The following is a 12,273-nucleotide window of genomic DNA, read 5'->3' as shown; positions in this document are numbered from 1 at the left end:
CACACACACATAGCAAAGCAAACTTCATTTCTAATTCTGTAGCCAGCAGAGCTACTTTGAAACCATTTTTGTAAAAGCTTCTCCAATCTGTTTTAGGAGAAACTAAAGCCTAAGTAAAAAGACACACATTTCACACAAGTATTAGCATAATAAAAAGTATCCCCAATATAGCACTTATATTTTATTAGAGCAATTCTAAGGCATTCATTCAGAATGAAAAAGCTGCATTTTCAGCAGGTATAAATACCATAACGATAACCTTCAAAACTGCAGAAGGAAGTATCATTGATATTATCTTATTTGGTAAATAGCAGGTATAAAGGGTGATGTAATGTATTAATCTCTCTCCTACATTTTGATGTCACAAGCATATAATTACACAGCAATAACCACACCTTAGCAGGTCTTAGTACTTAATTGGAAAGTATGATAGTTACATATGCTCAGGTCATTAAAATGAAGACTACCCTGAAACACCTGTCTTAAAAAAAAAACATATGCCTATCTTCAGTCAACCCACAACAAAAGAATATTCATTATTTAAAAATGGCATTTCTAATTATATAGTAGCTTTTTTTGGTACCTGTTAAGGTACAAGGAGATGGAAAAGGCAAGTACTGTATCACATAACAACATAACTTATTAGTCTAACTGATGAAGTGGGGAAAAAACAGATGAGCTTTCAAGTACATGTGCCCTCACCCAGAAAGCTGATAAAACACACATAGCATAACATTAACAGGCACTTCAAAGAGGTAAACGCACCTAAATGCAAAAGGAAAATTTCATAAAAGGAAAAGTCAACTGGCTTATAGGGGAAGGGTTATGAAAAACATCACTGGAATTACAGCCTTTACACTGTACCTAGAACCCAGCAAATTCTATGAAGTAGCCATGGTCTTTATCTATACTATTCTTTATTTTTCTCCATGATTCACAAGTGTTTTGCCCCATCCCTGCACATCACAATAGGAATTCAGACTGGAGGGGAGAGGAAGGGGAGTGCGTGTGCATGTGTAAATGGACAACAATGTCATTGATGACTACACAAATACTGGTTCTAACAAATTTGTCTTCAGTGTACAAGCAACAAAAATTAAAACCCTGCTCCAGAACAAAAGGACATATCAGAAGTGTCAGTCCTCTTCATTAGAGCACATCTTTACCTAGTTATATTCATTTTTTCGTTTCCTTTTTTTTTATTAGGGTACACAGCTGTGTAATCACTTGTCTTTCAACAGCTGTGACATCCACCTTTAAGTAACAGCTGGCTTGTCTACTACAAGCCAATTGAGTAAGTTATAAAAGTTGCTTGTCAAAAAAATGCAAAGCATTATAGTTCTACAAAAAACTATCCAGAGGATATTCTTCACAGAGGAAGTAYCAATCCAGAAGAAAAACCTAATGAAATGTTTTGTTGCAGTTTTTCTAAGTTACAAAAAAATTTCTCCAGCTGTCATTAAAGCCTTGAACTCTTAGAACCGAGTAGGTAAGTTCTATTTACAGGCCAGATTTTGTAGTGAAAAACCCCTGGGAATAAGGACAAAAATGGGGATTTAAAAGGCAGGGGAACCACACACTGAAAGACACAGTGTTAACAATTAGCTAAATCAAAAGTCCCAACTTATCTGTGTTAAGGAGGAAGCGAAAGCTTTTAAAAAGCCTTAAGTTTTCAAAGTCATTCACAGAACACATATTTAAGTTGGGTGCCAACATCAATCTATTTCAAGAGCTTAAAGAAAAATGACTTGCCAGTAACTCTAGTTTTCATAGTCTTCTTCTTCCCCATCCTGCAAATGAAAAGTCCACTCAGACTATGTTATACATCCACCTACGAGGCAACAAGGAGGCACAATATTCTGAGTCATATATAAAGACACAAGACCGCCCCTTTCATACAGTCAGCAACTTCCTTAAATACTAGTTAAACCTTGTCACTCAAAACAGAAAGGGAATCAAAATAGCATAGTACCAAAAACCTACAGACCTAGAATGGGAACGAAGATTAGGGATCTGTATGCAGGAAATGTAGATCACAAGTAAAATGAGGTAATTTTTTTCTTTGCCAGAGGTTACATTCTCCACTTTTCAATAAAGTCCGTCATCACAACATGTAGCTGTATCAAGCTATTTCCAATAGGAGGCAGGCTGACCTTTCACAAGATTTGCATTACTTAAACCCCACGGCAGAATCTCCCGATTCAGTCAGATCCAAACATTATGAAAATATATGAATTTGGCAGCTGATGCCTCACTTCTTCCTCCCCAAGAGGAAGAAATAGATTACAGTGAACAATCATAGAGCAGTAGGAACCAGAAGAGCAACACATTCACAGATACACCAGGCCAGATTAACCTCATGGACACAGACAGGAGATTCCATGGAACTGCAGGTTAATAATCAAAAAATCAAAACAATATTATTTTTGAAAAACAGGAAATTATCCTGCTARTTAGCCAAGCATTTTGCTGTTCTGGGGCGATCCTTTCACAAAGTACTTTGGCGAACAGATATCTGACAGAATTAAATAAAAGATACAGTTCTAACACAGCAGAACCGGATGGCACGCAGCCTCTAACAAGTCCACAACAAGATTAATAAACCCAGGGTGACACAGACCAGAAGGAATTGATCAAAGCTATGTGCTCCCTGTCTTGCATAATATTTTGAAAATTTTGAATTCTAAGAATTTACAAGTTTACCTGACCTAGTCTCAGAAAAGACTGTATTTGTGAACACAGCAGATGTTGTGCTGTCAACAATCAATGGACACTACAGCTAAGATTTTCCAAAAGATTCCCAAGGTATGTATTCATTCATGAAGTAAGATGTCATATGTCCAACTAATCAGCAAAGGTAATAACCTCTGAATGCAAAGAAACTTCTCTCCATGGAAACTGGTCACCATTCACAAGCTCAAGCAAAAGATTCATCACCTATATAACASAGTCCATCCTGCATGTTTACAAGTGTAATCATCATCCGGTCAGGGTAAAATCATCTGCCAGGAGGATGTTTCCCAAGCACACAGCATGCAATTCCACCATGTGAGCTTGTCTTTTGGATGTGACAGGGACAATGTCAGAAGCAGAAAAAATAACAAGGAGATGAAATCCATCCTGACATAAAGCAAGTCTCCTTAGGACAGATTCATGTCCTAGAAGTGGATGTCATCAAGTAGTAACTACAGAAAACTTCTGGCTGCCTGAAGGAGTGAACTCATTCTTTAAATTGGAGAGCATCCTACTTCGTCTGCTGCTAAGACTTCTGCAGAATTCTAAAGCATAATTTCCCACGGAGTTCAGCTGCCCAACAACCTAGATCCAGTCTTGTACACCTGCTTTGCTATTTGAAAGGGCACAAACCACGGCACATCAATTACTAACACCAGGGAACCTGTGGGAACATGTCGCAGCTCCCTCTTTGGAAACCAGGACACAGGACTCTAAGGGAGTGAGAGCAGAAGAGTACTGTGTGCACACTGTTTTCATCTCAACATGGAGCTAAGACAGTTGGAGAATGGGTGGAGAATGTGGTAGCTGCATCCCAACCAGAATTTTAGAGCAAAACAAGCACATGTCTAAAGGTGACTTCTGTTGATCTGACCTGCAGGAAGGACAGTATCCTTGGAAAGAACAGACTGAAGATTCTGCCAAGGGCATTTCATTTTTAATCAAAAATTGGAAGCCCAAATCCTGAAGTTTTCACTGTGGAACCTATATGTTCACCTTGGCGCAGAAAGGCCCTAGATTCTGAACTTCGTCTCCTGGGAATACTGGGTCTACCTCTAGAATGTCCAGACCATCCAAAAACGAAGAGAATAGGCACAATCAGGATCCACTGGAATCTAAAGAACCAGGCAAGGCACTGTGTAAAAGACACACAGTCCATATGGTTAACAGGAGAAAAGAATTACTACAGGCACCAACAGATGGGGGATATCAGTGCAGAAAGACTTATTCACAGTTCTACTTCACATCACATTTATGTATGACTTGGAGAAGACACAGCTAAGAAAAACTAATTCTAGACTCTACTTGGTTTGTGTAAGTAATTCATCAAACTGTCAGCATCTTCTAAAGTATCTAGCTGGAGGAAGACAGCAAGCATCTGCCTTTAAAGACAGTCCTGAGGGAGAAAGAATTTTAAACACATTATTTGAAGCTTAGCACTCCACTTAAACAAAACACCTCCAGGGCAAGAGATACAGGCCCACCTTGTTTTATTGTGCTTTGCAGATATTGCCTTTTTTAAAAACAAACTGAAGGTTTGTGGCAACCCTGCATCGAGCACGTCTATCAGCGCCATTTTTCCAACAGTATGTGCTCACTTCATGTCTCTGTGTCACATTTTGTACTTTTTTTTTTTTAGACATAACGCTATTTCACACTTAATGGACTACAGTATAGTGTAAACATAACTTTTATATGCACTGGGAAACCAAAAAAATCTGTGACTCGCTTTATTGCGATATTTGCTTTATGGTRGTGATCTGGAACCGAACCCGCAACACCTCCGAGGTATGCCTGTATAAGGGCAAAAAAATTTAGTCATGTCTAGTTCCTGAAGTGCTGTTGACCACTCTCAACCAGAAGAGAGCTGTGYTGAGAGCACATCAAGGCACAGGACAAGACACATCAAGACATCTTCTTTTGCTTAGGATATTCTCTCTTCCCATCATATTCCTCCTTGTGAGAGGATAAAATTAGGATGGAGCAAGGAATGCTCTCAGAATTGAGACAACATTCTGCTTCCAACTGGAGCTAGCAAAAACTGTACGGCACATGAGCATYTTGCTCACAGTAGCTCAGAATCCTTGAGCTTGCAGGAAGGATCAACCTTTTGGGGTTGGGGAAAGGGGAACTAGAAGGCGAGGAGAAGAACTGACTGTTCAAATACAGATGACTCAGACTGAGGGCTGTGCATTTCTACAGCGAGAGACAAAAGGAATGCATCAACATCATCAAGGCTGTAAGACTCTGACCTTAAACTTAGATACGTATTTCTGTTCACCTTTTTAAGTGGAGTAATTTCTAGTTCATTCATGGGTGTGGTCCTGAGCTCTTGGATTCAAATGATTACCAAAAATGTACTAGAAAAATCCATGCAGTTTTCAAGGTTTTAACAGTACCACTATTTGGATTTTACAGAGGAATGTGGAGCACAAGCGTGTCACCACTAGCTAACATGAATGCAACCCAAATCTCCTTTTCCTCTCACTGGCGTACTTTTGAGAAGTCATATACACCATGATGTAAGTCAAATTGTTTCACCTGCCCCTCTCGATTTACTCCTCAGAGGAACCTCAAACCAACCATCTCTAAGTCCACCTTACCCACTTGTATCTGCCATACTACTTTTATTCCCTCAATTTTAATGCTTCCCATTATTCTCCTTCCATTTGTTTGTTTCTAAGTTAAGGACTCTGCATGCACTATTGCCAGCATTTCTCATTTCGCCTCTATTACAGAATTTCTAAGGAGACATTTAAGTGGAGGAATTTTAAGCTGTTTCGAATTTTTGAAAGGATTTTTTATTAAAATAGTTTAAGCATTTCATTTCACCACTAAAACTATGTAAGGCTCTTATAACTAACCATTTGTCCTTATCAGTTCAAAGAAAAGTACTATTTGATATGCTGTTCAAGCGTGAAGTGATTCATGTTTGCTTCTCTATAGACAACACTAGATGGCAAAGATTTTTGGCTCCCTATCTTGAAAGCATACTTTCATAACAATTTGTTTTTGACTAGGAAACTTTTACTACTTCAGTTCTTTGGGATAAGTTTTCCATTAAAATAAATAAATAAATAAATAAAAATAACAACAACGAACATCTATGGAAGATGTTTCACCTTTCAAAGTGTTTTAACAGCATCACTTCTTGAGCTCCTGTTAAATAGCCTACATTTTACCGAAAATGAAAGCAAGACATTGATGCTAAAAGATTAATCGTGCTAACAGTGATAACAGTGATAGCCAGCAACAAGTGTTTAAAAACAAACAAAAAAACCCACTGAACTGGAATTATATTTCTTCCTTCTTCTGAAAAAAAAAAAAAAAAAAGGTTTTACTAAAGGTCGCAGCTATGACCTTTAGTTTCTTATTTATTCTGAACAGGAATAGATTCCTATCCCCTCAGCACAAACACAATGCAGTCTGTAGTTTTTTTCAGCGCTGTGCCCATCACTTACCCGTAACGGCATCATAAAACTCTTCTTCACTGTTCATCCTTCAGCATGAAATCTCTGTACAGCCAATCCAGCTTCTTCTAATGCATCGTTGAGCTTGATTTAAAAATTAAGTATTTGTGTGCTCTCAAGATCTTCGTTTGCAAATGCCAAGCTGTTTCAGATGATCTATTTGACAAGACGGGGAAAAAGAATCAGCACCTTCCACATTTCTTACACACACACACTTGACATTAATTTTCCCATTTCTTCCCATGACTAAAGAAAGCCTGCACACTTGGACTCTTGTATTCATGGTAAATAGTCTTTAAACCAAAGTAATTCTGAAGTTGATACTACCTCCCACAAGAAAAAATGATGTATTAGGTCACACTTGTTCTCTGTGTGTAAATAAATACATCATACACATTATTGTTAAATATACTTTGTATACTGTAAGTTAAATTTCATGCAAGCAATACAGGCATGGAGAGCTAGAAGAAGCAGAAAACAGAACAAGGAAAAGGACAATTAGCAAAGTAAAACTTTTCCCTCTTCAGAAGCAGGGTAAACCTTACAGCATCCTTAACACAGAAACCTGGGAACAGGCAAGAGAGCATTATATCCCAAAAATCTCACTACTACAGAAAGATTGGGACTCATTCTACACCACGCCATCAGTATCTATTGAAATCTGGTCAGACCATTACAGAAGTTTTGTCAGACTACTGCTATGAACTCTTGAAGAAACAACTGGAGATTTTTCCCTCTAGAGAGAGGGTGTAAGAAAAGAAAATACTTTTTCTCAGTAAAGCCACACACACTGCAAATAAGTTACACATTTATGAAGCATTCCAGCTCTGCTTTATGCACAGGATAAATTAGATTTATTCCAGATGGTTGGCAATGGTGTAATCTAAACATGTTTATTTCGCCCAATTTTAGTCAAAGCAGAAGAATCAGAAAATTTAGTTTCCACCCTTACAAATGTTCACCGGGTACCAATGACCAGCCAAGTACAGTGTTAAATGAAAGCACAGCATGCTATCAATATCACCTCCAAAACAACCTAAATCTGTCAGTCTCAATTTTTATGATCCTTGACGATCCCACTGCTTTTTTGACAGTAGAGTGTTTCCAGAGTAATTATAACTTGCACATTTCCATTCCAATTAACAGAAACAAAGACAGAAGTGCACTCTATTCCTAGTCTCAGCTTGCCACACTTGAAGCCACTTCCTTCTCTTCCTCTCTGCAAGAAATCAAATTGCATGATTCCCCTTCTATTTCAAGTCTTTTTAACTCATTGCCCAGAAAGAAAACTATTTTAATACCTCATACACATACAGTCCTTCCAATTCTTCATTCAGAAGGAAGAGCTAAAATAGTTTATCTATTTTACAGCTCATCTAAGTTAACACTTCAAGACAAACACTACATTCATTATGTCTGTCAAGGCCAGGTAGTTCAGTTTGTCACTTGCTCTCTCAGGACTTTTCCCTCAGGAACTCCCTATTTTACTTGCCATCATAGGATTTTGTATCTGTCTCTGCACCACTGTTAGTATCTGAGCTTCCACAAAAATCTTCAGTAATTTCTTATTTACAAGGCCATTAAGGACAAAACTATATGCAGCTGCTTCTCTTGACTGTTACTACACTACTGTTGCAATTGCTCAGCTGAATGACAGTTTCCTTCTCTTTTTCCTGTGCTGTTCTACAGTGACAGACCTTTAAACCTTCCTCAACCTTCTTGCTTATCAGCAACAAGTTTCTGATTCAGATATGTCAAAGTATCACATTCTCCTAGGGAAGGATGCAACAGCTCAAAATACTAACAAGTCAGAAGCACGTATACCCGAAGACTTTCAGTGAAAGATTATCTGCAGATGTTCTGCTTGCAGAAGGCAAAGGAGTAGCAGCTTCACTTCAGAAAGATACAGGCAGTTCAGGTGACCAGGAATCATGCTGCTACAGAACCAGAGAAAGACAGAAACCCTCTTAACCAATAACTGGTTCAAAAGTAGTAGCTAGCTAAGATTTCTGGATCAACTAAACTGGACGTTACACTCCATCTCAAAACAACAGTAGATGGAATTATGGTGTTCTAAATGCCTGTTTACATTAACGAACTTTCCAGCCATAATTCAYTACCAAAAAATTAAATACTGAAATCTGTACTGTAAGTACAAATCAGCGTAGCTATCATTGTGTTATCTAGCCTAGCGGAAGCTAGTCCTTGGCTTTGTAAGAAATGCTCACTCATACCAAAGCAGCTGACAGTCTTAAGAGTTTCTCCAGGCTTTTCAGCCACACCAGCAATGTATCTGCAAGTACCACTTACAAAGGTCTCCAATTATATCCTATTCTTGTGAAAAAATCTGTCCTTGAGGAAGCAGCTACATAAACCTTTTAACTTAACTTGGGGATGGGGGAAGAATCCTAAGAAAACAGTTGCTACAGAAAACAGGAACTCAACATCTCAGTACAACTGTTCACCAAAAAGCCATTATCACCATACTAAGATGGCTTCACGGGCTTTCCAAAAAAGGAGTTACATTAGAGGGCTTCTTTATCTCTCCAAGAAACTATATCCTGGGAGATGCAAGACATTCACCATTTTATCTGTCCACAAATATTGCATCCTTCTAGCAAAATTGCAGCAAATATTTCCAGAAGGAAGCTTGTATATGCACAATATGCAGCTCTCAAGATCAGCACTACAATTCTCYCATTTTTTTAGTGTTTTCTTGCATTTCTGTTTTTGTTTCATCTTTATTTTTTATTTAAGCTCTTGCAGCAGGATTCTCTTATTGTTGCATACAGCTCACAGGGTGAGATTCTGGTCTGGGACAGCGACAGCTACCTGCAACACATTACAAAAAAAATGCACACAAGCTAGTTTAAAACCCACCCTTATTCAGTTCAAATGCAAAAAGCACACTTCTTCAGGTTGCCTAGCCAAACACAACCACGTTACATATCAGCTTGCAAGCTTTACAGATCCTTGATAACAAGAACTCCAGTATGTTATCGTCTTCCAYAGAAGGCACTCAGGCATAAGAATTGTGACTTAGCAATGATAATAGGATAAATGACAATTTTTAAGAACCTTATAGTAAACAAGGTCATATAGATGAATGACAATTTCTCTTCTCCCTCCTCCTCATGATAAGCATTGCATTACAAAAGGACTTGCAAATTGGAACTGTATTATATAGCACACAATTCCACTACAAAGACAGTGAAGCTCTCCTATAAAAAACGTTCACCAAATACAGTTGAAGTAACTGGCATGAAAGGCTTTATTTAACTGAAAGTAAGAGTTATGCTATTAATAAGTTCTCTTCATGATATGCACCTCACACTACACTTTAAGCTCCTGGCTATTTGAAAATGAAAGTTCAGTCATATCCCTGTAAATTATAAACAAGATTTGTAGCTATTACCTAAACAAAGAACAAAATATTCATGGAAGTCACTTTAAAAAATAGCCACAGCATTCTCTTAAGGGGCTAGGGGGATTTAAAAAATGATAAAGTAACATATTTTGCACCAGAGTCACACAACATCGTGATGGGAAAACTAGTCAGAATAGCTGACTGTAATCAACTTTCTCAAAGCAACCTGGGAATAGCTTAACACTTGTACACATCTTTTAAATTCAACTCTTTATTTAGCAGAAATAACATGAATTTGCATGCATCAGAACTGATAGCAGTATTTGGCTTTCCTGAGCCAAAAGGCCACAATAAAGTACTTTTTTCTTATTAAAAGCAACAACAAAAAGTTACCTCAAACTAAGCTGAAATGTCAGAAGACAAAAACATCCTGTTTGCTTCATATTCAACATTTGTAATCTGCCTTTCCCCCTACACTTCCATCATATATGAAGAAGAATTCACTTACACACTAGCAACTGCAGTTTACAGCTTTCTCTATCAAAATTACCATAGACGTGTTCAAGGAAGGGACACGATACTCCTGCATAAGAAAGCTCCAAGCCTAGGATCAATTCCCATCCTGGAAAATCTCTCATAAAGCATAAACATTGTATCATGCTCACATCTTTTAGCCCTACAGTGTAGCTGAAATATAAAGTATATTTAGGTATTTTCTTATATTCCTACTGAACACTATGTACATACCACAACCATTTTTCTCCTTAGGACTTCACTTGCTCTTTGGAAACTAAGGTTGGAGAACACTACTTTAGCCAAAGGCGTTTGCTGGTTTACAGGTGAAAATTAGCTTACTGGGCTTCACTTTAAAACCCAGTGCTAACAGGCTGGGCCTGAATACTTACAGCACAGATACCCAGAAAGATGGTTTGGTCTGGGGATTGAGGCCCAACTGTCTGTTGCCAATTCATAGCTAAAGAGAGACTGTAAATAAATTATTTTATAAATAATAGGAAAAGCTGCAAGCAGAGAATTCTTAAGAGAATTGGAAACTTGTGATTTAATTTCTCCTGACCACAAACAGCCCAAGTTTCATGGTTTATAAGACAAATCACAAAGCTCATATCTTTCCTCATATTTTAAGGCTATGGATTGGTATATACTAATTTTTATTTGCATTTTGTGTGCACACATAAAAATTGCCACATTTATTTTTATGTTTGTAATAGACTGATTTCCCCTCAGGAGAGATGATWTTTTTAAAGCTCAAACCAAAAAACAGATAAAGCAAATAAAAAAAAGCTATCATGCCCATCACAACACTACAACTTTATTATTGGTTAGTAAATCTGAACTGTAAACTATTATATTTTGCTCCGAGAAATTCTCTGCACTAAGTTGTCAAGATCATTCACAAAACAATTCTACTCTTTGCAATTACATTTGAAGCAGGTGCAAAGCAATTAACAGAAGACAGTTTAACATAATTTCCTGAAGCAAAATTTTAAGAAGAAATTATTTTGGTAGGTGCTAGTTTTTCCTAGTCATTTTACCTATTTGCCTGCAAATACCTACAATATACAAAAACAGACTAGCAAGAGTTAAGCTAAGCATAGCATGGGAAGCCAAAAACTTGCAAGAGCTTTTCATAGCTTCTAATCAAAGGACTACCATTTCTGTTCCTCTCAAATAAGCTTTGCACCTTAGTGACATTGTAAAACCACCCACCAACAGGTCAAACAAGATATTACACTGTCCTATAACACAACTTAGAAACGCTAATACCAACACTGAAATAAGAATTCCAGGTTGGTCCCAAGCAAGTAACCCAACAATCTGAACCATGAGGGACTGAAATATAACACTAACTACAAGTCATTTGTGCACAAAGTCTGTTTCACACTTTCATTGTTAAAAGGCGTCATCAGTGCTGCACAAGTACAGCTGACCAAAAGCAAGTTACTCCATTAAAACTCCTTCAAATCCTCACGATTTATCAGAAAAGGTTAGCACATTCCTGCATGACTTTGATAACCATGGACATTCCTCCTCTTAAAGGGCATTAGGATGTTTTGCCAAGGCACAGCAGTACTCAATTTACCATGAGCGGGTTTTTTTTGAAAGCCCCAAGTGAKAGACAATCTAAAAGGCAGTTGCAGAAGTTTACAAATTAAAAGCTAAAGCTCATTTGCTCTTTAAAAGGCAATTTTAAAAATCTCCTTATCTTGCTGCTGGAAGCAAAAACATAGGAAGACATGAAAAACTGTTATCATCAGGGGTGTAAAAACAGTCATTAAGCTGCAGAAACAGAATTTAGTCTATTTTTTACATGCATTTTTACATGTAATAAACTACTATGTGTTCTATCTTCACTACGAGAAAGGCCCTTGGTTTTTATAGGCAGGCTGAAAGCCTCCATGGACTCTCACTGACTTCATTCACATTTGCCACTGGAACAAGCTGTAGCCTGGGATCCTAGAAGTGCACTGCAGTTGGATGACATTCATGCTTTGTCTAAGAATCCAAGTGCCTTAAATTTACCACAGAAAGAAACTGAGCTGTACGAGGATGGTAATATAAAAGCCAATAGACAAAAACAGAAAACCAAGATAAGGGCCTTACTCTCTTTCAAGAGGAAAGAAAAAAGTCCTGTAAGACAACTTGAAAACCTGACTAGTAGCCCGTTTCCCCTCTTGGGGGGGG

General features: G+C 37.8%; 1 protein-coding gene across 4 annotated transcripts in view; it reads right to left on the bottom strand.

Moving 5' to 3' along the window:
- OSBPL2 (oxysterol binding protein like 2) overlaps positions 1–12,273 on the bottom strand; it is a 42,958-nt gene that overhangs the window by 21,107 nt on the left and 9,578 nt on the right. For 3 of the 4 annotated variants that reach the window (XM_026079807.1, XM_026080062.1, XM_026079893.1), the window contains one exon: positions 6,195–6,359. In XM_026079807.1, the coding sequence (XP_025935592.1) occupies positions 6,195–6,231 (37 nt within the window). In that variant the 5' untranslated portion in view covers positions 6,232–6,359. Of the gene's footprint in view, positions 1–6,194; positions 6,360–8,786; positions 8,934–12,273 lie in introns of those variants that run through there. The other variant, XM_026079973.1, reaches the window with a different exon arrangement.

The sequence above is a fragment of the Apteryx rowi genome, unplaced genomic scaffold (assembly GCF_003343035.1).
Source record: "Apteryx rowi isolate R43461 unplaced genomic scaffold, aptRow1 scaffold_0, whole genome shotgun sequence".
Classification (NCBI taxonomy): Eukaryota; Metazoa; Chordata; class Aves; order Apterygiformes; family Apterygidae; genus Apteryx; species Apteryx rowi.
This window is presented reverse-complemented; position numbering and strand designations above follow the sequence as displayed.